Genomic DNA, 25,479 nt, shown 5'->3' on the forward strand with positions numbered 1-25,479 from the left:
CCATTAATGATACTTACTACTGCGACCTTTTAGCAACCTGGATGAACATTATGTCATTTGATTTAGCTGAAATGTGTACCCGTTCTACATGATAGTTACATCTGTCGATAAAATTAGAATATTGCACGACTAGAGCACGAGTGATGTTCACAGTTCGTAATCTCTCGAGTTTTTAAATAAAAACTGCTTTTTCAATAACATTTTGATGTTAAAATCAAGAAAAATACTATACCATTCATGAATTTTTTTTTTTTTAATCGTAAGCTTTGACTATGATGTTGCTCGTTTATAAGGATATGGGGAATATTTAACATAGTTAATTGTATGATTTAATTCCTACAGTTGGTTTGAATTGGCTATATTTGATTTTATTATAAAATTATGAAAAAGTTTCAATAACGCATTCCCAAATAAATACAAAAACTGTTTACGTGTTGCTTCAAAAACTTTGGGCGAATAAAATGCACTCTATTCATGCCATTTTGAGGAAACGGTGAGATTCACCGACGAAAGTTCATCATCATCATAAGATTCTTCATCGTCGTCACAAGAAACTTGCAGCTCAACTCCATCTACGCTGTAAATTGGCTCGCACTCGGCATCTGATCCACTCCAACTTCTAAAAATGTTGAATAAAGAAATGGGACATTTGGGATAGTGGAATCCACACGTTTCTATAGATGCATTCTCTTCTCGTCCAAAGGTCTCCGCTTTTATGTAACTACGTAAGAAGTCTTTCCTCCCTCGTTTTGGTCTGAAATAACAAAAAAAAAAAAAAATCAGAAAAGACTAGAAAGTATAAAACACTTTCGTCTCTCTAGAACTTGTGAATATAAGCGAAACGGAAGGATACTAAAAGGATTATGGTTGGCACAAAATAGGTAACATATTAATCTAAGTTATAAATGCATTAATGAAATAAATCTTTGAGTTGGGGAGAACAAATTAAAAAGATCAAGTTAGGTACAGTCCAATCAATTTACACGCCCGTGTTTTCCTTTAATAAATGAATTCCTGAGAAATAAAAATGAATTTCTACCTTCTAGCATAGATTTTTTTTTCTTGCTGATTTCTGCTGGCTAGTGTTCTCTAAGACGGAAATGCCTTTGGTTTTACCTAAGACAAAATTTGTATTACCATTGATTTGGTAACTTTTAAAGTTACCACGGCCCCTGGCAAGTCTTGCATAAATTTGTTTTATCTAAGCAAGCACATATTAGGGCTTTCAACTTCAACAATAGGGTTCTCTGAATGATTTGTAGTTAGATAGGATGAGAGGTGCCTTCAATGGTGTATTTTAACGCTCTCTTTCAACAAAAGAGACTGACTCAACTTTCAAGACTGACCGTATTTTAAACAGTAGGTTGTACGAAAAGTGTGGTTCAATCCCACTTTCTGGGGCTATAATGAAAGAAAGGTTGATGGCTAGGCAACGTTCTACGAATGAAGGATGACAGATTACCGAAGATTGTCCTTTTTGGCCAACCGTCTGGGGCTACACGGAAAGCAGGTCGTCCTTGTCTCGGTTGGGAGGATGTCATAAATAAAGATTTAAAGGAAATGGGAACTTCCTGGGAGGGTGTAAAGAGGGAGGCTTTAAATAGATTAGGTTGGAGGAGGAGCGTGCGCAGCTGTGTTTGCCTCAGGCGGCTTGGTGCGGCAGTGAGTTATTAGTAGTATATATATATATATATATATACATATATATATATATATATATATGTATATATATATATATATATATATATATATATATATGTGTGTGTGTGTATATATATATATTTTTTTTTGAATAGGGGTTGAATATGTTTATCCATAATATTTTCGAAACTGCTATATATACTGCTGAGTATTTTTAAACTTATTTTGATACATGCCATTCAACCATATTTCCACGATTAGTTGTTTATAAATCAAAATTTTACACGACAATTTTCTTACTTAAAGCAAATTTCAAATTTGTATTCTTGTGCTCAGGAGACATATCGAGATTTAAACATTTGAATTGAATATCTGAAAATATCAAGGTTAAAAAAAGGAAATTAATTAGAAATCTATACAGCTTGAAACCCTGCGAATTTAAATCACCAATTTATACCTATCAAATACAAAGATAATAAACACATAATTATTTGTATTTTAACTCATGTACTTAGTTTGAAGCACATACCTAAATTCATCTTTCATAGAGTTCCTATTTCCCTGACGATTTGGGTCTTTACTCGAATATTTTAGGATGATTAGGAGAGGGAATGCTAACAAAGAGCTCTAAACTGACATGACTGGCCATTATAAACATACACCGAAATATTGAGGTAGACATCGACAGAGTAACAAGTAGAAATGACGGTGAGCAAATAGATGAATAGACTTTTTCTTATAATATTGTCAGTTCTGTAATTTAAGCAAAATATATTGAACTTCAAGAAGCGGAAAGATACACTACACTGTTATGAAAAGTAAAATTTTGATTATTGTTTATTAAAACACTATTTTTAAAAAGAAACAGTGGTTAGTTAATGCTTTATTGCCTTTACTTAAAACACTCGTTTTAATTGTCTTCTATGCATTTCTATCTGTTCGTTCTGTTTTTTGTTACCCCCTAGAAGAACTAGCATCTAAAGTTTAATATATCTTTTACAAATATACAAGCTGTGTCTTTATCCTCATTTCCCACTCTTCATCACTATCATCGTTACTAAGCGATGCAACAAAGTTAGGTGGCATGCTAAATGGTTTGACCTAAACAAATTGTCACAAAGAGTGCATGACCCAAAAAGATAGTTCAAGACCATTTTTTTTTACAATGAAAAGCTTAACTCACTCACAATAGAAGCGGTCAGAAGTCCAAAGGCAAAAAATTAGGCAGAAAATATTAAAAATCATTTTTTTTTATAGATGGTGAACAGCTTTTTATTTTTTTATTTTTTTTATGACCGAGTGCTTTTTATAACTTACTATTTCTGTATCAATATTTTCATACCATTTTAAATCAACAGATTTATTAGAACTTAAATCCTCACCAGATTTTAGATTAAATTTATGACCATTTCCACTACCAACTTACAACACATAATTGTCAAGGTTTCCTTTTAATTGTGTGTATTTCTTTTTTCGCAGGTTTATTGGAGCAGCCTATTACGTGCCCCCTCCCTAAGGAAAATCCTGGATCCGCCCCCCATTCATCGTTACTGAATTGGAAAATAACCATAGGGATATAGTAAATTATTAATTTTACGAAGATATATGTTTTGATCAGAGGGAAAAGAGTGAATAAATTAAAGGGCTTGAAGTCGCCAGGGCAACGAGAAAAAGTACATCAAGTACTTTGAAAATAGTGAAATAATTCAATGTCAAGTAGCAGGATGGCTACTGAACCAACAAATTTACAAGTATTGATGCCTTGGTGCAAATAAAACCAAAAGTGGAACCTGGAAAGATGTTACATTTTTGGTATAATGTACGTTTTGTCTGCATGCATCTCATTTTGCTTCCTAGAGATTCTCAATTTTATAATCCATTCGAAACATGTTACAACCACATTAAATTGTAGTTTTTTGTTGTTCATAATTATGTTGATTTCGGTAAATGTTCTTATGCTCCATATCTTTTTTTTTCTTCTTTTTTCTATTTTAGCACATCCTCGCAAGCTCCGCTTTTATTGTGCTATTATATAAAAATTATTAATTTAAATAAAATTGTTCTACTATTACTACTACCACTTAAATGTCTACTATATTTGCAGACCAAAAAGGATTATTTTTCCGACTCTTCTACAGCCAGGAAAATTACTAAGCAATCCCACCCACGAGATGGCCACAAAGGCACGATTGAATCCCGATAGAGATAAGGGCGAAATTTTTACAAAACAGTTGTTTTGCTTTTCCTAACGATTTAGGAAAATATGACATAACGTCTTTCTTATTTGTAAAACCACCATGTACAGTCATCTGTTACTGTCATCTGTATAACTGTTACGTTACCAAAATCAGAAGCCTCAATTTGTCAGGTACTCAAACTTAGCAAGCAGCTGGACCGACCTTAAACAACTAGAAGCCCGACTTTGGCATCAAAGCACTGACTTTAGTCTTATCGATAATCCTTAAATTTGAAAATTGCGGTAAGAAAAAAGAAGTATATATTAAAACTAAAAAAACACGTACTGTATTATTTTGCCATACATCCGAGGCCAAACGAAAAAGCTGGTTGTCTCCAAACGGAATTGAAAGAAAGCATAAGGAAGCTTTTGAAGGAAATCGAAACACCATGAAACAATGAAAACATTTAGGTTTCGAATAGATTGGGATGGAAGAAGAGCGTGCACGGTAATGCTGGTCTTACGTCGCTTGGTACTGTCCTTAGTTGTTAATAGGAGTGTTACCATTAGTAGAGCAACTTACGTTAGCATTATTGTAATTATCTCGCCAATCATTGTCATATCGCCAATAGGGTGCCTTTGCATTTCACAAATGGTTCGAAGCAGACAGGTTCGACCATCTACACCCATTACTGCAAGAGCCGATTCTAAGCCCTTGAATAATTTATATTGATCATCCTCGATACTCCTAGAAAATAAATTCATTTTTAGTCTCAAATTGAGACAAAACTTTGCACTTGAGATTTACACGTTCTTCAAATTCCTTATGTTTATGCATTCTTTTAGAATCCTTTGGGGAAGATTCCTTGGGGGAAGATGTGAAAGAGCTCCAGTTTTATCAATGTACAACTTGGAATAGTTGTGATCCATTTACCGAGGCCTTGCCATTCCTGTTCTCAACTTCATCTTCAATTGACATTGACATATGTTCTTCATACAGTTGTCTTAATGGATAGGACCCAGGAAAAAGTGATTCATGGTTCCCTCAAATTTTTACCTCATTTCTCTGTATCCCTTTTGTTTTCACTGGCCCTTGTATTTTCACCCATACATGATTTCAGATTATATCATTCAACCATTCACGTTTTAAATGAGATACAGTGTTACTTTCACCGTTGAATATTAAGGGGCTAATTCAGCCAATTTTTCTTGATGGCTGGCACAATCGAATGCACCAGATCCTGATTCTTTGCTTTTCACAAATTTAAATTGGGGAGAGGGTAAATTTTTAATCTAACCAAGCTTAACATGATTAGGTTGAACAAATCGTATGGCTTTTCCTTTTTCAAAATCCCAACCTTGATGAAGAGGGCTGTACAGCCGGTAGCGTGACTGGTTCAAGAGACATACTGAATGTCAATGGAATCAAGCCAAGCGGTTGGTATAGTCAGGGATCTATTGGCCAACGGGTTGCTGCAGTGGAAAGGTACAAATGTAGAAAGAAGGGAAGATAAATTTGAAATTGGTGTTATATATTATGTGTTTGTGCTTTCATGTTCTGACCAATGGCGTGGCGGTAGTCATTTTTCTTAGAAGGGGGGTGTTGGAGCCTCTGATCCCTTTTTATCGGAAAAATGATCTTCTGTAAACTCAGTTTCATTTCCCTTTAATTTCAGCATTCAAACATTGGGCCAAGCTATTGCTCTGAGACGCCGTGAAAGAATTTGCCAATTAATCTAAGCTTGACAATACGGACGAGTAATGACACATACAGGTTAAAATCTAGAACCAAATCCACTAAAGATAATGGGTAATTTCAATTGGATTCGGCTATTAATTGCCTTCAGTAAAAGGTGCATGCAGGGAGGCGTGTCACAATGTGTTTAGATTGATTGTGATTTTTTTTTCAATTCATGTATAGACTTTGATATGAAAACAAGTAAGATAGCTATTTTCTTCTGTTGATATTTTTGATTAGCCTAGGTAGAGAGACTGAGCCTTGCAACAGTAAATCCACAGCCTATAAAAATTTTTAAATGCATAACTGACAAAAAAAAACAAGCACAACACGCAACAACTTTACACCCAATTAGTATGCCTAAGATGTAATACTAGGCACAAATAGGGGGTAAACCTGAAGTTGCTAGTTCCTAAATACTTTGTTACGCACACCTAGGTCTTGCGCTATACCGTAACGCACCTCTAACGGGATAGCACACCAGTACTTTACGTAATATGCAGTGTTTTCTGATTCTCTTTACATATTAGAGTGATTTTCTTTAATTCCTTAAAACCTTTCAGGGGGCCTGCCCAGTAAGGATTTCTTTGGTTGATATATAATAGAAAAAGTCTAGTTATGCAAATGTCACATGCTAGAGAGTGCTTTTTCATAAAAAGCGCGAAGACAAGGAAAAAACCTTTTGGAACCACCAATCAAGACGCATGTGCTTATTACGTAAGAGGGGATGTTCGAGTCCGTCAATCAAGTGGGCAAAATCCGCTTGTACAAAAAATGGATCATGGTCTGATATTTAAAGGTGAGGGTGACGTAGTCTTGAGTGACTTGTTGGATCTTACGAGTTGCATCAGTATTTAAAAATAGGTCGGTGTATCAACATCAAGAATATTATTCTTAGTAATGGATGATTTTTCTCTATTGGGTATTGATGGTGCTGGCAATAGCAAAATGAAATCTAGAGTGCCTAATGTTGCATTAGAAATTAAAGGGAATGATATATTTATATAGGATAAGGACATAGGATGATATGTTTGTACGATATGTAATATTATTGAGCAAATTCAAATCTGAAGAACAGTTATGCTTTGTATCAAAAGCTAATATAATGCAAACACGAAGAGTACAAAGCGAATGATATGCATTATTGAAATATATTGAAGATAACAACCTGAATCAATCAATAAAAAAGGAGTATGTTTATTATTAGCGACAAAGAATTCTTTCTAGTCTCTACTCGGTAGTAGAAAAGTCAGAATTAAATAAAGCTGGATTTGAGAAACAAAAAAATCATACAGAAACTGGTGGCTTTGGAAAAATGTTTAATTCTAAATTGTGATTTTCTAGAGTTATCCTATCAAATGAAAATATGTTCTCAAAGAACACTTAACAATATAACGAAAAATGACTCTCTGTCTTTGAACTATTGTATGAAGTGTCGTGGCCCAGATGCAATTACTCAATTTATTGGCATATTAATTGAAAAAAAAAACAAATGATATTGTGATATCACTATTAATCACTACCTAGAAAACCATTCTGCAAGGCAACAAGATATAAGTTGATAAATCCTGTTCGAACAGGTTTTGTGACGTCAATCGATTCCTCCTTCTGAAAAATATGCAAATTATTGAGCACGAGCCAATTTATTTTTTGCAGTGAGACGATCAATGTTTCGCAAATGTCTATTATGTTTGTATACATTGGGTAGCTGGTCATTTTGTGAGTATTGTACTATTATTGAAGACTATAACGAAAACTGTAGATTATGCAATCCATGTAAATTGCATTGAGGATATGTATGTGCAAATTAAAGATTGTAATTCTTGTCTTGAGGAGATTTGAGACCCTCACTTTAGAGGTTTCTTATGCTCTAATTGTCGCTATTATAGATATGATCAGTGGGAAAACACTTATCTTGCCATGATTGAAAAAGCCGTTTAAAAAAGCCAAGATTTCAGTTTTTTCAGAGACTGATATCGTCGGGGTTTTAAATTGTTTTTGGAGGAAGAATCTGGTTTACTGTTCAATTTGTGGAAAACTAGAGGATATGATTTCAACGTCATCACTGTCAAGACAATGGTTACTATGATTGTAAGCCCACTTGTTTTTAGTTGGCTGTTCAAAAAAGTGTTTCTTAATATGAGAATTTCATATGTGACATTGCTTAAAATAAGTTATTTGAAACAAGTGAATTTTAAAATAAGAATCAAAATAGTATTATTGACTTTACTAAGAGATATAATAAAAAGAAAGTTACATTGTATTGTAGAAAATAAGACCTTAACTTTGTATGCCACCACTTATCATTAACGATGGTTACCTGTCCGTGGAAGAAGAAAACTAAGGAACGCAAAACTTGCATATATACATTTTATTAATAAACGCATTCACAAAAAATTTTGAAGCCTTTCACTATTAGAGCACTGAAATTTACATTATACAGGTAGGACAGAGTATTTAAAAACTAGAAAGTCGTTCAACTGAGGATTGCCACTCTAAATGCCAAAAAATGCACCAAAACGTCAAGAAATGGGATAAATTAGTGAATGAAAAGCACAGCTTTTGGATGATAAATGTTTTACACAGCTCCGATTTTTATAATATATTTTTCCACTGTGCTCAAGAGAATTTTTAATGTAAAGCAAGTAGAAAGCATATGGTAGGGCAAGAAGATTTGAAACTAATTTTTGTTGTTGTTTGAAAGATTCACAGCAAATGCCCCATCTTTACTGTGAAACAAACAAGTTTTTTAACTGAAAGTAAGAAGTGACATTAAAACTTAAAACGAACTTAAATTATTCCGTCAATGAAAGGGGCTGTCCCCTCTTCAGCACCCCACCCTTTACGCTAAAGTTCTATATTGTTTTAAAAAGTAAAGTTTTGAGAAAGTCAAAATATAATGTAAAGAGTGGGTCGTTCAGGAGGGGACAGCCCATTTCATATACGGAATAATTTCTGCTCGTGTTAAGTTTTAATGTCGGTCTATACTTTCAGTTAAAAAAAGCTTGTTTTTATTTAATTTCTGGACATTTTTGAATTAATGCAGGTTTTTATTTACGCTCACCGAATATGAATAACTAAAACAAAATTTGCATATTAATTTTACTTTTTTTTGGCTATATGTGTTTTTCAAAATTCTGATTAGACGATTTTAAGAAAAAATGGGCGTTGGAGGGGGTCTAATTGCCTTCCAATTTTTCCATTAATTAAAAATTCCACTAGAACCTTTAATTTTATTTACAAAGTTTTTATTAGTAATAAAAATCCGTAGCTTACATATTATCTTGCGTAACGAATTTCTATATTTGTATATTTTATTACGTATATAAGAGGATTCGCCCCTTCGTCAATACCTCACTCTTTACACTGAAGTTCAAATTTGGTTCCAATTCTTAAAGAATGGCTCCTGAATCACTAAGGTCGTTTAATTAGAATAAATTGTTGCTCTGCAACTATAAAACACTTTAGCGTAAAGAGTGAGGTATTGAGACGATCCCCATCATATAAGTATTAACTTTTGTTTGTTTTAAGTTTCCAAGTTGTTACTTACATTCAGATGGAATTAGCGCACGTTTTAATTTTTCCTTACCGTACTTGAGTAATAAAACGAAATTTGTATATTTTTTTATTTTTTTTTGTCTCAGTTTCTTTCTCAAATCGGACGATATTTAGAAAAAAAATGGCAAGGAAGGGGTCTAGTTACCCCCAATTTCTTTGCTACTTAAAAAAGGCCACTAGAACTTTTAAATTTATTTATGAACGATTTTATTAGTAATAAATAAAGTAACTTACAAATTGACTGACGGAACAAACTTCAGTATTCGTATATTTTCATTAGTATATGAGGGCGTTCATCCCTCGTAAATACCCCGCTCTTTACGCTAAAATTAAAGTTTTGTTCCAATATTAAGAATGTCTCCTGAATCACAAAGGCAGTTTAATTAGAATAAACAGCTCCTTTGAAATTACTGAAAATACTTTAGCGTAAAGAGCGAGGAATCGAGTAGGGGACCAACCCCCTCACATAAATAATAACTTCTATTAGTTTTAACTATTAATGTTGCTCCTTACTTTCAAATAATAAAAAAATATATTCAATTTCACATTTCTTGTTTTAATTATGCCGGAAAATCCAGCGCCTCTATATAGAAATTCTCTTCTCCTATGATAAAATACTCCAGGGAAAGATCCTCGTACTTTACCATCACGTCTAATAGAACCCAGCCATGAGGGGTAATTCCTAAATAGGTTTACTGTTTTGCGAGATTAATGCTACACTTTCCTCCAATAGTTTGGCAAAGGTAAATTCTAAACCTACTATACCCGTTTGGATTATAGTCATATCTTGAGTACTGGGCAAATCCAAAACAATGATACCATGAGCTTTTGCGAATATTTCTTTTCTTATAATATTTTGAATTAGTTGTGAATCTCGATCTAGGAATTGCATTGCCAATTTATGTTGGGTCCTGTAGGATTTATCAAAGGATAACTTGTAGAGTGGAGTTCCATCACATGAGATGAAAGTCCAAACACTTTAAGTTTATGGGGACAATTTGTCCATGGTCCAATGGCACTGATAATTTTTACAAAGGCCAAGGTGAGTTTTGAAGGAATTTCACCATTGGTAAATGACAAATCGGTGTAGTTACGCATACCCATAGCACTATGTCGTTGACTCGTGATTGTATGAGAAACAAGCAATTTGATATCATGTCTACTAACTCTTGATTTCCAAATCGTCAAAGCCACAGAACTCATACCTTATTGTTAACGTACTGGGGTTATTTTCGAGAAGATACTGTTGCATCCGGTGGAGTGCCAAGTATTTATTAAGGGTTAACCATTGAGGTATATTAAATACCTCACGAATTATTTTCCCAATCAATTTTATTCTTTAGTATATTAAATACCTCACGAATTATTTTCCCAATCAATTTTATTCTTTAGTTGTTACTTCTCTAAGTATATTTCCAATGTCAGTGCCCATTTTATATTTATATCCAATAGCAAAACTTCTACTTCGCTTACATTACTTTGGGTTCTTCAACACAAATTGTATGTAACTTGCATAATTAGAAAGATTGCGTTTGCTCACTAATGTCATTAAACAATCAAATGTATATCTATAAATGTGGAAGCAAAATGTATGAAATAATCTTTACTGGAATAAATTTGAAATTGTACATTTTCAGAGAGCGGTTGCTATGGATAAAATTGTTCATAGTACACATGATTTACATTCACATAAACATTTCATGCGTTGACAAGATTTAGAGATGTGGCGACTGTAGGATGAGATTCTTTATGTGGTAGATATGCCATTTCTTGAAACAGAAATCCCTTTTCGATCTACCAATTTTTCTCTTGGTTCCCTCTTCTTTGACAAGAGCGAGGTTTTACGCCTCGGGGATTGGTTGAGACTGATTAGTGATAGGGTGTTTCCTGCCCTTTTTAAAACTTTCCCGCTATGTCTTGATTTCCATCGCTCACAAAGGGATAGACTAAGTCTCTAAGGCTAGGAATAAGTGAAGGTGAAAAGTTGACGTTGGGTGACCAAAAGATCGATCAAGTGGACAGCTTCATTTACCTAGGTTATATTACTAAAGATGGTGGATGCACTTAACATGTTTAATGGTGAATAGTCAAGCGCCATGGTGTTTTCTCACAGTTAAAAAAAGAGTTTGGAGGAATCAGTGGACTAGTCTTCACACCAAGATTAGAATATTAGAAGCTAAGGTGATGATAGAGGTCAATTTTGGTTCCGAAGATTGGGCGTTCCAAAAAACAAAGATTTGCTAGATGTTTTCCAGGGAAATTGTGTCCGGGTTGTTTTGGTTACCTGACTGGCTGATCATATCTCAAACAGTAGCCTGCATAAATTAGGTACGTCTATCTCATTTTTAGTGCTATAATCAAAGAAGTGTTGAAAAGGCTAGCCCATATTTTGTAAAAAAAAGATTACAGATTGCCCAAGATCGTCCATGCTAGACAAAAGTCTAGAGCAAAACGATAGCAGGTTGCCGATAACTAGGGTTGAAGGACAACTTAATGGGAGATTTAAGGGAAAAGGGAACTTATTGGAAGGGTGTAAATAGGGATGTTTTACATATACTGTAAATGAGGAGGAGCTTGCGTAGCTGTTTTGGCCTCAACCGAATCGGTGCTGCGAAGAGTTGTTAGTAGTAGTCGTAGTTAAAGTTTGTCATTCATTTAGGTGATGGTGTTTAAATGTTTTTTAAAGGAAGATTCGGGAGTAGTTAAAACACTGGTGACTACCTATGAGCTAAAACTTATTGTGGAAAACTAATTACCTTTTCTTCTGTGTTCCCATCTTTTCATCAAAAAACGAGTCAAGAAACAAGGTGACAGGGAAGATCACTTGCATTAAACCTCGGAGTGCATTTCGACCAGTTCCTTGAGTGACAAGCGGTATATTTAATCGATTATTCGCAGTCCAGACTGGTCTTAACAAAAATGCGTTCCGGCTTGCTGTAAAACACATAATTGATTTGAATGAAAATGATTAACAATAATAAATTAAGCAACTAAAAATCAGTTAAATAGATGAGGTTGCGTAATAAAATATATATTCTACAAAAAAAGTCATTCATCAAACGCAAAACACTTATTCAAACAAAGATTACATGGGCTCGGAAAGAAAGGGTAGATACACTTAATATTTAGAAACGGCTCAGACAAATAAATCAAAGAAAAGAAAACAGAAACTAGACTGGCTCCAGTGTATTCCAAATTATTCATTTATAAAAATAAAATAATAATAAAGGATATACAGCAATTAAAAAAGAAAAAATTACTATAAGTGAAAAAATGAAGTAGAAAATAAAAGAAAACAAAAGGCAAAAAATGCATCAAATAAAAGTTTACTCATATGGTGATCAACTATTGAAACTCCAATAAAACTATATCTGATAGTTTAATTAGCTCATTTATTTCCCGTTTTATTCGTAAAAAGAGAATTTGCCTTAGGACATTATAACTTGTCACATAAATATATTAACGTTCCTTGGAGACAGTAGTTGCAACATTTAATTGCCTATTTATGGCCCTTAGATGTCATAGTCTCTTTCCTTAGTCCCTTTGATAACACTGGTTCCTAGAAAGGTACAAGTGGATAAATAATGTCAGTCTTTCACTGCTTTTTATCTGTATGATTAATACTTATTAATTTTATATTATTAATCATATAAAGCTCCAATCTTGATTTAAAACTTTGTCTTTTCTTTTTAAGCAAAAAATTAAACCCGCAATAAGAAACAGAAACTCGTGCCATCTCAAACAACTTACCTTCATTGTATTTTGACTATCAATAATGGTGACACAACGTAATATCTATTTGTTTGTTTCATACAAGGGCACTTTGCATCAAAGTAATTGTCGCTGAAATTTCGAAAAGGGCATATTCAATTGGAAATTGAGAGAACCATCCCATTCAATAGTTTAAAGTGATTAAAGGACTACCAAACCCCCACTCCTGCCTATCAGTTCTCCAAAAATATTCAGTCAAAATAATTAGATAACAATTCTATGTGACTTAGTTTAAGAGACTGGAAATTATGTCTTTAAGGATGCAAACCCCTTCAGAGCCCTAAGGGTAAGGGTTGTAAATTATGCCCTGGAGACATGTAATGTTCTCATAAAAATGGTGTTTTTTAATATAAATTTTCCCACAAAATAAGTTAAAAAAAAAGTAAATCGTCATAAATAAATAAATAAAACCCAAAACGAACAGAAATTTCAATAGCTAACTGAGTCAAACTCAAAACGAGCAGAAAATAACATGAGTAAGGCTCTAAGCCCTTATGCCTTCTCAAGGCCAGAATAAAATTTGCACTCTACCAAAAGAATACAATTGAATGTGCATTGTTAGTTCAATTTACATATGCAGATTACTAGCTGTGCAATGTAGATTATTTACTGTGCATTGTCAGAGACTTACTGCTTACAATATTAATAATATTTGGTTTATAGAATTTATAAAAGTGAAGATATTTAAAATTCATTCTGCTTCAGTAAAGTGCTAGTTATGCTCTGGCCTTGGAGAGGCATAGGGGTTTTGAGCCTTACTCGTGTTAATTTCTGTTTGTTTTGAGTTTGACTCAGTTTGTTATTGTAATTTATGTTCGTTGGGGTTTTATTTATTTATTGATGATGATCTGTGGTAGTCTTATGCTTGGTAGCTTGTTCGATTCCATTTTTGCTCATTTCTGGTTTAATGGAGTTTTTTACTTTTCTTCTACAGCTTACTTTGCCAAAAACGTTTTTTTAATTCATTTTTGTTCGTTTTATATTGACGTTGTCTTTTCAGGGAAAAATAAATAATATTTTGAATCTTTTCAGTTTTTCTATAAGAATATATAGATTGGTCTGCTATTTGTGGGCCAGAGAAGATTTTTCAATAATTTATTAAACATCCCCAGACGTATAATTATTGAATCTTTCAACAAAAAAAATAACTTTGACTTTGAAAATGGACGTTGGATGTTAAAACCATCCAATTTAAAACAAATGAGACCCATTAGAATTTATTACGGCCTCCCATTCGATAAGAAACTCTTATGCCCCCATTGTTTAAATTAAACCCCTTTCCCCAGGGCTCTGGGGGTTGTGATAACCCTGGATACATTGTATCTTGCTATTTGCAAATTGGACTATTTTGAACTAATTTGCCATTGCAAAATTTCAATCGGATGTATCAAACAGTTCGTGGTAACGAACTGTAGTAAGGAGCGACCCGGCTCAATAGTAACCAAAACTCAAAAATATTGAATTTTGATATCAATAGCTACATCAAAAGAATTGCATTTTAATGCTGATTTTAAATATATAAGTTTCATCAAGTTTAGTCCTACCCATCAAAAGTTACGAGCCTGAGAAAATTTGCCTTATTTAAGAAAATAGGGGGAAACACCCCCTAAAAGTCATAGAATATCAACGAAAATCACACCATCAGATTCAGCGTATCAGAGAACCCTACTGTAGAAGTTTCAAGCTCCTATCTACAAAAATGTGGAATTTTGTATTTTTTGCCAGAAGACAAATCACGGGTGCGTGTTTAGTTTTTTTTTTTTTTTTTTTCCCAGGGGTCATCGTATCGACCAAGTGGTCCTAGAATGTCGCAAGAGGGATCATTCTAACGGAAATGAAAAGTTCTAGTGCCCTTTTTAAGTGACCAAAAAAACTGGAGGGCATCTAGGCCCCCTCCCACGCTCATTTTTTCCCAGAGTTAACGGATCAAAATTTTGAGATAGCCATTTTGTTCAGCATAGTCGAAAACCATAATAACTATGTATTTGGGGATGATTTACTCCCCTACAATCCCTGGGGGATTGGTTTACACATAGTAATGGTTATTGGGAAGTGTACAGATGCTTTGAGGGGAATTTTTTGGTTGGGAGGGGGAGGGTTTGGGGGGAGGAGATTAACTGGGAGGAAGGGGAGGAGGAGTAATGGTTATTGGGAAGTGTACAGACGTTTTCAGGGGGATTTTATTTTGTTTGGGGGGTGGGGCTGAGGGGAGGGGGCTATGTGGGAGGATCTTCCCTTGGAGGAATCTGTCATGGGGGAACAGAAATTCAAGGAAAAGGGCGCATGATTTTCTAGCATTACTATAAGAAAACAATGAAAAATAAACATGAAAACGTTTTTTCAAATGAAAGGTAGGAGTAGCATTGAAACTTAAAACGAACAGAGATTATTACGCATATGAGGAGTTCTAAAAAGACTTTAGCATAAAGAGCGAGGTATTTAGGAGGAGATAAATACCTCGCTCTTTATGCTAAAGTATTTTTAGTAATTTCAACTATTTATTCTACGGCCTTTCTGATTCAGAGGTCATTTTTAAAGAATTGGGACAAAACTTAAGATTTAGTGTAAAGAGCGAGGTATTAACGAGGATACAAACCCCCTTGTATGCATAATAAAAATATAAGATTATGAAAGTTTGTTACGTAAGTTGCTAATTTATAAGTTACGTATATTTTTTACTAATAAAAACGTTCGTTAAAAATTAAAAGTTCTAGTTGCCTTTTTAAGCAACCGAAAAATTAGAGGGCAACTAGGCCTCATTCTCCACCCCTTATTTCTCAAAATCGTCTGATCAAAACTAAGAGAAAGCCATTTATCCAAAAAAAGAATTAATATACAAATTTCATTTTAATAATTTATGTGGGGAGAGCCAAAACCAAACATGCATTAATTCAAAAACGTTCAGAAATTAAATAAAAAAAACTAATTTTTTTAGCTGAAAGTAAGGAGCGACATTAAAACTTAAAACGAACAGAAATTACTCCGTATATAAAATGGGTTGTCTCCTCCGCAATCCCTCGCTCTTTACGCTAAAGTTTGACTCTTTGCCACAATTCTACTTTTTAAAACAATTAAAAGCTTTAGCGTAAAGAGCGAGGGATTGCGGAGGAGACAACCCATTTTATATACGGAGTAATTTCTGTTCGTTTTAAGTTTTAATGTCGCTACCATACTTGCAACCCTATCCTCTGGGCGCTGAGGGTATGTGTCAACCCTAGAGGCATTATTATATGTTCTTTGGACTTTCTTGAATAAAATCGCTATGAAATCACTTCAATCAAATAAATTTGGTAAAAAGAAGGGTTTTCGACAAAGGTTGGGAGGCTAAATACCCTCCATCACTTTTGACTCTTGAAAAGGAACTAGAACTTCCAATTTGAAACCAAATTAGCCTGTTCTAAAGTTAAACAACCTTAAGTTAAATAACATAAGTTAAATAACTTAAAACCCTGGCCCGAGGCTCTGGTGTTTTTTTATTAACCCCAAAAGCCTTTCCATATGATCTTTGCGCTATTTTGAGCAAAATGGCTGTCTGAAGAAACGATAACTTCCAATGTTCAACCAAATGAGCCTCTTCTGAAGATAAACAACCATCTCTTCCACAAAACCCTTAAAAACCCTGTGGCATAACTTAAAACCCTTGCCCCTGGTGGCTCTAGTGGTTTTTATTAACCCCAAAAGCCTTTCTATACGATCTTTGGACTATTTTGAACAAAATGACTGTCTCAAAATTTTTATTGGATATGTTTCGGGAAAAATGACGTGGGGGGGTAGCTTCCTTCTGATCATTTTGACTCCGAGAAATTTGGATTACCAATCCAACGAGTAGCCTCCGGAGCATGTGTGACCACCCTTTCTATAAGAGCCTTATATGCCCTCAAGTCATAGCTTACAACCCGTCCCTGTGGGTTTTAGGGGGGTTTTCATCCTAAGAGATATACTTCCCTCTCAATTTCCAATCGAATGAACCCTTATTGAAATTTCTACGACAACTCTTTCCATATGAAGTGCCCTAGCCTAAAACAAACCAACAAAAAAAATGAACGAATATATAATACATTGTGTCAAATTCGTTCTTTACTTAGGCAGCGCTGCATATGCATAAATCAGCAACAAGAAACACGGATTCTTGCAATCTCTAACAACTACTTTCATACTTTTCTAATATACAACTAAAGAGATTATGTTACAAACCAATAGGTTTCTTAAATCCTAGACTAGCCCCTGCTTCTTAGCAACGAAGATGGTAATAGCTTGAGCATTTGAGCCAAATACAATGGGCAGATTTTTGAGCATTTTTGAGATTTTTGAGCAGATGTATCTTGTGGCATTAGAAGATTTAGGCTCAAAGATGTTTTAACCAGTAGCTTATTTTTAGTTTTTATCTTGCAATCATATTTTAATCGTTATGTGTTTTAATCAAACAGTTCGTGGTAACGAACTGTAGTAAGGAGCGACCCGGCTCAATAGTAACCAAAACTCTAAAAAATTGAATTTTGATATCAATAGCTACATCAAAAGAATCGCATTTTAATGCTGATTTCAAATATATAAGTTTAATCAAGTTTAATCTTACCCATCAAAAGTTACGAGCCTGAGAAAATTTGCCTTATTTAAGAAAATAGGGAGAAACACCCCCTAAAAGTCGTAGGATCTTAACGAAAATGACACCATCAGATTCAGCGTATCAGAGAACCCTACTATAGAAGTTTCAAGCTCCTATCTACAAAAATGTGGAATTTTGTATTTTTTGCCAGAAGACAAATCACGGGTGCGTGTTTATTTGTTTGTTTTTTTTTTTTTTTTTTTTTTTTCTTTTCCCCAGGGGTCATCGTATCGACCAAGTGGTCCTAGAATGTCGCAAGAGGGCTCATTCTAACGGAAATGAAAAGTTCTAGTGCCCTTTTTAAGTGACCAAAAAAATTGGAGGGCATCTAGGCCCCCTCCCACGCTCATTTTTTTCCCAAAGTCAACGGATCAAAATTTTGAGATAGCCATTTTGTTCAGCATAGTCGAAAACCATAATAACTATGTCTTTGGGGATGTCTTACTCCCCCACAATCCCTGGGGGAGGGGCTGCAAGTTACAAACTTTGACCAGTGTTTACATATAGTAATGGTTATTGGGAAGTGAACAGACGTTTTCAGGGGGATTTTATTTTGTTTGGGGGTGGGGCTGAGGAGAGGGGGCTATGTTGGAGGATCTTTCCTTGGAGGAATCTGTCATGAGGGAAGAAAAATTCAATGAAAAGGGCGCAGGGTTCTCTAGCACTACTATAAGAAAACAATGAAAAATAAACATGAAAACGTTTTTTCAAATGAAAGGAAGAAGTAGCATTGAAACCTAAAACGAACAGAGATAATTACGCATATGAGGGGTTCTAAAAATACTTTAGTATAAAGAGCGAGGTATTTAGGAGGAGATAAATACCTTGCTCTTTATGCTAAAGTATTTTTAGTAATTTCAACTATTTATTCTACGGCCTTTCTGATTCAGGGGTCATTCTTAAAGAATTGGGACAAAACTTACGATTTAGTGTAAAGAGCGAGGTATTAACGAGGGTAAAAACCCCCTGAATGAATAGTATTACATGTGTCGTAACTATTTCATCGCATATGTATCGACTGGTAAATCATGTATAGTAAGCATAGCAATACTGTTACTATTATTAATATTACCTTTATTTCTATTACTGTTATTATTGTTGTTACTATTCATATTACTATTACTAGTCCAATTACTATTAGTATAACAATCACTAATAAAAAATCTATTGCTATTGCTATCACTATACTACTATTGCTATTGCTTCTAACATTACTTTTAATGTTACAATTACTGTTACTATTACCATTACCATTACTAGTACTGTTGCTACAACTAATATTATTACTACTATTACTATTGCTAGTACTACTACTAAAACTAATTATGGTGTATATTTTTAACCCATAAATTTGAATATTTTACCGTACCCATCAATTCAAAGGATTATTACACAAATGCGATTAAAAATTGTCAAAAATATAAATAGTAAGCCGAAATTCAGATTCTTATGGAGAAAACTACAAAATGTTGGAAATTATTGTTCCTAAGCCAACGAAAAGATAATTCACATTAAAACAGACACTAATTAAATAACAAAAGCTTTTTCCAAAAAATAAGTCTTTTAAAGAAAAGTAAAGACCTACATTAAACCAAAAGCGAGCAGAAATAAAGTCAAATGCTTTTTGAAGCGTAAAAACACTGTAAATCCCTATAAATAAACAAATGAAACCCCAAAATAACAGAAATTACATGCAAGAAAACAGTGCTGGCACAGTTTATTATTCTTTTTTTTCTCTAAAGGACTGCTTATAGAAGGAATTGTCTAGTGCCCCTTTTGAGATTCAAATTGAATGGAGGGCAACGTCCCCCCATACACCTCCAGCATTTCTCCAAACTACATCCTATCAAAATTCAAGACGGTCATTTTCCTCAACATAGTTGAAAGGTCCAGTAATCATGTCTTTGGAGATCCCCCACAGCATTCAAAGCAAACTTATTAGTTTTTGTGGCAGGGGTTGTCGTATGCTTCGGAAGGTACTCGTTGGGCTGCACTTTGGAAGTTCTAGTGCTCTTTTTATATTCAAAAGCGATCGGAGGGCAACTAGTTCTAACCCCATCATATTACCATCCAATCAAAAATATTAGATATAGCAATGCCTCCACTGTTGAAATAACCCTGAAGGGCCATTGGGCAAGGGTTGCAAGTATTGCCCCAGGGTCATTAAAGATTTATATGGAAGAGGTGGTCGTATAACCTTGGGAGGTGAATCACGCTATTGAAAATTGAAAGTTACAATTCCCTTTTTAAGAGTAAAAAAGATCAAGAGCAAATAGCCCCCCCCCCCCACCACCACCATCCTTTTTCCCAAAACGAATCTAATCGAAATTTTGAGATAATCGTTTGTTGTAAATACTTCGAGGATCATAAAGTAATGCCTCTGAGGCTGACACAACCCCCGAGCCTCGGGGTTAGGATTGTTAGCTATGCCTCGGGGACATGTAAGTTCTTTTTATGGAAGAGGTGGTCATATAAACTCCTGAGGACGCTTCTTTTATCGGGAATTGAAAGCTTTAGTTCTCATTTAAAAAGACAAAAGTAATTAGAGACCGACTACCCCCCCCCTCCCCTCTTGGCTTTTATTCCACAAATACACCCAATCAAAATTCTGAGATTGCTATTTTGTTCAAAATAGTCCAAAGATCATGTACAAATGCCTCCAAGAATTGCAAAACCCCCCGGTGCAGGGATAAAGGGTCTTAACTTATGTCGCAGGGGTATACAAGGTTTCAATTGAAATTTAAAATAGTAATACCCTTTTAAGAGTCGAAACTGATTGGAGATGAACCAGCTCCCCTCCCCTCAATCCCATCCTGTCCAAATCAAAATTTTGAGGCAGCTATGTTCTTCGTCATAGCTGAAAGGCCCAATAATTATGTCTCTGTGGATGTTACCCCCCCCCCAACACCCCTTAGGGAAACAACCGTCAGTTCGGCAATTCATCCATTACTTACATATAGACTATGATATTGTGAAAGCTTTTCATTTTTTACCCTTACTTTACAAAAAGACAAAAAATATTCAGGTTAGGCTTTCAGAGAATGCTAATGGCAGTGTTAAATAAATCAAAACACGTCGTATATATGTGGGTTGTCAAGAGTGTGTAACTCAAAAATGACGGAGTATATACATAGATAACATTCTTGGTTCAGGGTAAATAGGCTTAAGATTAATCTTGGTAAGTCAAAATTTGCTATTTTTTCTCGATCTCCCGTTACTTATCCTTGGATTGATGAAATTGTTACACATTGTGGGATTTTAAAGCGTGCTTTATTGATTAAGTACCTAGGGGTTTATATTAATGATATTTTATCATTCAAATCACATGTACAGTCTGTGAGTAAGATTTTGTCTCGTAACTTAGGTATAATAAGGAAACTTGTGCATTTTTTTTCCTGCATATATCCTACGCCTCCTTTATTTTTTCCTTGTCCATCAATATTTTCTGTATTGTAGTAGCGTTTGGTTTGGTACATTTGCTTTCGTTTTTCCGACCCATACGAGTTCTTCAAAACAATGCTGTTCGTTTGTTGGTTGGCCTACAGCCCCGGGATTCAGTTCAGAACGTCTACAAGCGGATAAGCAGAGCGAATAATACTACCAGCATCAAGACTACGATAGTTATATATACTTTTTCTTATTTTTAGGCTACATCAGAGTACAAATCTTTCATGTTTAGACAGTTTAGTTAATTTGAGATCCATGATCCACAATTAAGGCACTTGATCTTCTGGGGAGATCAATATTCCATTGATTGTTTTGACCCGGTCAACGTTTTTTGTGCTTCATAGGGGGATTAGAAGTTGAATTGGAATAGAAATGGAATGATGGAAGTTGTGAATATATTGACAATTGAATATACATTTACTGATTATTATTCCCTTATAGTCTTCATAATTTTTTATTGACTATAGTTTAAACATTTATCATGGATTTCATTTTTAGTAAAGGACAAATTTTGTTTTGGTCTTCAGAACGCATGAGAATTTTCAACCTTATTCATGGTAATTATGCTTGTTTTGAATTTGACTAGGTTATTTACTGTAGTTACTATTATTGATACTGAATTGCGGTACTTTTAGGTTTGGAAGATTTATAGACGTTATTTCTACTAATTTCTGGTTCAATGGAAATATATAATTTCCTTTGCAATTCTTATTTTATGAACAAAGTTATTTTTAAGTTAATTATTGTAAATAACCATTCAAACTGAAAACGAGCAGCAACTACCATTAAGAGAAGTAGGTTCAAACCCTACTTCCCCCGCCCATGTCTTGCGAAGATCAGAACACAATTTGCGCTATACTAAAGCTAAATGCAGGTAAAAAAAAATAAATTATTTTATAAATTTAACAAAATCCAAAATTATTAAGACTGTAAGTAAAAATCAATTGTAATTCACAAATATATATTCAACTGTAATTCATAAATGATTGGTCCTTTTCCGTATATGTGGTTGTGACTTTTTTTCATCTTACGAGAGATGAAAACACATATATCAAACAGTTCGGGGTAACGAACTGTAATTAAAAGGCGAAGTGGGTCAATAGTAACGGAAACTCTAAAAAAAGGAATTCTGATATCAATAGATGTAACAAAATAAAGAGTTGATTATGCTGGTTCCAAATATATATGATTCATTAAGCCTGAAAAAATTGGCCTGATTTTCAAAAAAGGGGGAAATCCTCTAAAAGTCCAGTAATCTTAATAATTATCACACCATCAGGTTCAGTGTATCCAGAAACATCAGTGTAGAAGTTTCAAGCTCCCGTCTGCAGAACTATGAAATTTTTGTATCAAGTTCACATTAAAGATCAAAAAGTATTCTGGAAGAAGGTAAATTGGGTGTGATCCCTACGATGAGATGCTAGAGGGAAGTGGCCAAATTTATTTATCGCTTAACAGTTTGAATAGGCTTCAAGAAGCGAGACGTTAAAAATGGCGAAACGTTTTTTTAATGAGCTCCCTGGAATTCAAACCAGTGGGTGATTCTAATGGGGAACCTTGCCGCCAAGGGATTCGGTTAGCGATAGATAGCAAACTTTAATACTAAATAAAGCTACAGAAAAGGCCAAAAAACAATTTTTTCGATTGGGTTGAAACTTAAATCTTTAAGGGGACTCAAATGCGCAAGAATAAATTTGTTTCAAAATGTATCAATTTGGTTAAAAAGACAATTTTTTCAAACTAGCTTATATCCTTAAGCTCCAAGCCAAAAGAAACTTTTATGCTGATGTATTAATTTTTGAAATTGACCCCCCTAAGATGGGGCTCCATAAAGGGCCAGAAAAATTCTTTTTTGGTTTAGCGATTTCATTTTGAAATCAATGTGCCAAAAAGACGAGCTTGTGATACGTAGAATTGCTTTGTTATGCCTCAAAGTCAAATTTTCTAAGTATTTTTCTCTTTTAATGATATTCTCAGTTTTTTTCAGTGGGCTTAACTAAATTTTTAGGTAAGAATTAAAAATTTTAACTAATTTTTACTAAAACCAGTTTCTCAAATGGAGTAAATTGGAAACTCTAAGAGAAGCGTTTGAAGCATCAATGACGGTTATTCTTCTGTAAGGACTTAACGGACACTTTTACTCCTACTCCTGTTTTGTTGCAGTGGTTTTGTGTTTTCGGCATAGCAAAACGTTTCAGAAGTCTACAATCATCAGGGAAATTTCGTAAATCAGTTTAGTATGATAAATTTGGCAGATATATGCCAAATTAACTGAGAAATAATATTTTTGTTTGGTTCAAATTTCAACTTCAGTTTTACTTTCCATTAAAAGAACTATTCTTTTACAAACAATTTGCGTTCATTTTTTTAATTAAAACATGTGCAATAAACCTTATAAAAGACCTTTGTGTAGCTTAGGCAAAGAAAAAATATTAACTTGAGTTTTGTTAAATTTTGGTTAGGTCCCTTACCACATCTTTTTACCTTCCCCTTTGAAAAATCGACAATTTGTCTTATAGAGAAGGTAATATTTTATTAACAATGGGTATATATTCCCTGGTATCTTTGATGAGTTTCTCGTGAAAAATTTAATTATTCATGAAATATTATCCTATATGAAGCACAAAGAGAATTACAATCTACGTATATTTTTGCTATTGTTAATGGAGTTTTTCTGCCAAAATCTTACAAAAATTTATCCGAGAAAATAACTACCATTAATAAATCAGCTTTAAATTGCGATTTACTGTCACAAGAAAAAAGATTTCAAAATGCATTCCTGGAATTATAGTTGCTATGGAACGTGGTTAGCTCATTTTTAAGTCTTAGCTATTCCTACAAATATGATTATTATTCTTATTTTTCTTGGTGGACCTTATAACGTTGTTGAAATTACTTACAGATAGAATATCGGAACAAAGATATTAGAACAAAAATCCATACGCGCATCTTATTTTTCTTTCTTATTGTTTTTTTTTTCACTCTGATTTTCCACTTAATCTATTCAGTAAAGTAAGGTTTGGTGATGAAAACTGAACTACTGTATATGCGTTAACTTTACTGACGCACACAATACGCAAGTGGAATTGTGTATTCCACATAAAAATTCTACATTGCACAAGCAGAATCTGATCTTAAAATATGGAATTACTAGCCAGATGGTTGATGTGATGCACACAATACGCAAGTGGAATTGTGTATTCCACATAAAAATTCTACATTGCACAAGTTATATGTGTCTTTAAAATATGGAATTACTAACCAGATGGTTGATTTGTATTAAGATTCTGTTTTAATGTCATTTAATGTTTAATATGTTTTAATATGTTATAAATATGCAAGTATATTTCACACTAAAAATCTGATGGTAGCCATGACCGAATCTAGAGACAAAAAAAAATTAGAGCCGTTTAGCACCCGACAGAAGCAAAGTTGTGGGGCTTGGTCACAATGCCACCGCGTTGTAAGAACGCAAGTGACGGCCTACAATCAAGACTAGCTATCATAATTGTATAAACAAGAAACGTGAAGGATAGTCATATCAACATTACATTAACATTTTAGTATTTTTTAGATGACTTATGGATTTGGTGCATAAATCCCTTCTTGAATCATTTAGCCTACATCACTGTAAGTCCAATGGTTCCCTTGACATGCCTAGAAGGTTCAAATATGTGTGTATTCCTTACAAAACGAGACTTATCAACGTTAGTCATCAATGTCGGATAGAAAAAAATAGCATAAATATGTATTAGTCGGAGGTCCATCTCCCTATTATAATTATTACAATCACAAATTGGTTGTGTTACTAGATATACTTCGACAGCCTTCTTCTGGTATTGGTTTATACGTTAGTATCGGAAAAAGCTGCCTTGAGTAGAAATATGTATTGGTGAAGGTGACACACAGTACACTGTACAAATGTAGCTACTAGTCCCTCACGACGCTACTGCGCACTCTTGGGCAATACTATACTGCACATGTAACGGTGACACCTGATTGTTACAAATAGGGAGTGTATATCAAAAAGTTCGTGGTAACAAACTGTAGTAAGGAGCAACCCGGCTCAATAGCACACAAAACTCCAAAAAACGGAATTTGATACTAATAGATACATCAAAAGAATTGGATTTTTATGCTGATTTTAAGTATAAGATTTTGTCAAATTTAGCTTTAACCAACAAAACTACGAGCCTGAGAAAATTTGCCTTATTTTGGAAAATAGGGGGAAAACTCCCAAAAGTCATAGAATCTTAACGAAAATCATACATCGCATTCAGAGCATTAGAGAATCCTACTGTAAAAGTTTCAAGCTCCTATCTACAAAAATGTGGAATTTTGGATTTTTGCCAGAACACCGATCACGGGTGCCTGTTTATTGTAAGTAAGTACGTTTATTACCCGAATATTCACTGGAATTACATCTGAACACGAATGGAAAAAGAAAAGAAAATCACACTACGAACATAACCATAAGTAAATACACACTATGTACACTAACAAAACTACTGACACATGATAGCTAGCCATGGGCTCGTCCTT

General features: G+C 34.1%; 1 protein-coding gene across 1 annotated transcript; it reads right to left on the reverse strand.

The window, feature by feature from the left end:
• Positions 1-352: 352 nt before the first annotated feature.
• LOC136028414 (uncharacterized) lies at positions 353-24,022 on the reverse strand. The gene is made up of 4 exons (XM_065706253.1): positions 23,838-24,022; positions 11,870-12,047; positions 4,401-4,565; positions 353-754 (listed from the first exon to the last, which is right to left on the reverse strand). Exons 1-4 carry the CDS (start codon positions 23,884-23,886, stop codon positions 469-471), a joined length of 678 nt encoding a protein of 225 aa, XP_065562325.1. The 5' UTR covers positions 23,887-24,022; the 3' UTR covers positions 353-468.
• Between the last annotated feature and the right edge of the window lie 1,457 nt (positions 24,023-25,479).

This window comes from Artemia franciscana, chromosome 6, assembly GCF_032884065.1.
Source record: "Artemia franciscana chromosome 6, ASM3288406v1, whole genome shotgun sequence".
In the NCBI taxonomy this organism is placed as follows: Eukaryota; Metazoa; Arthropoda; class Branchiopoda; order Anostraca; family Artemiidae; genus Artemia; species Artemia franciscana.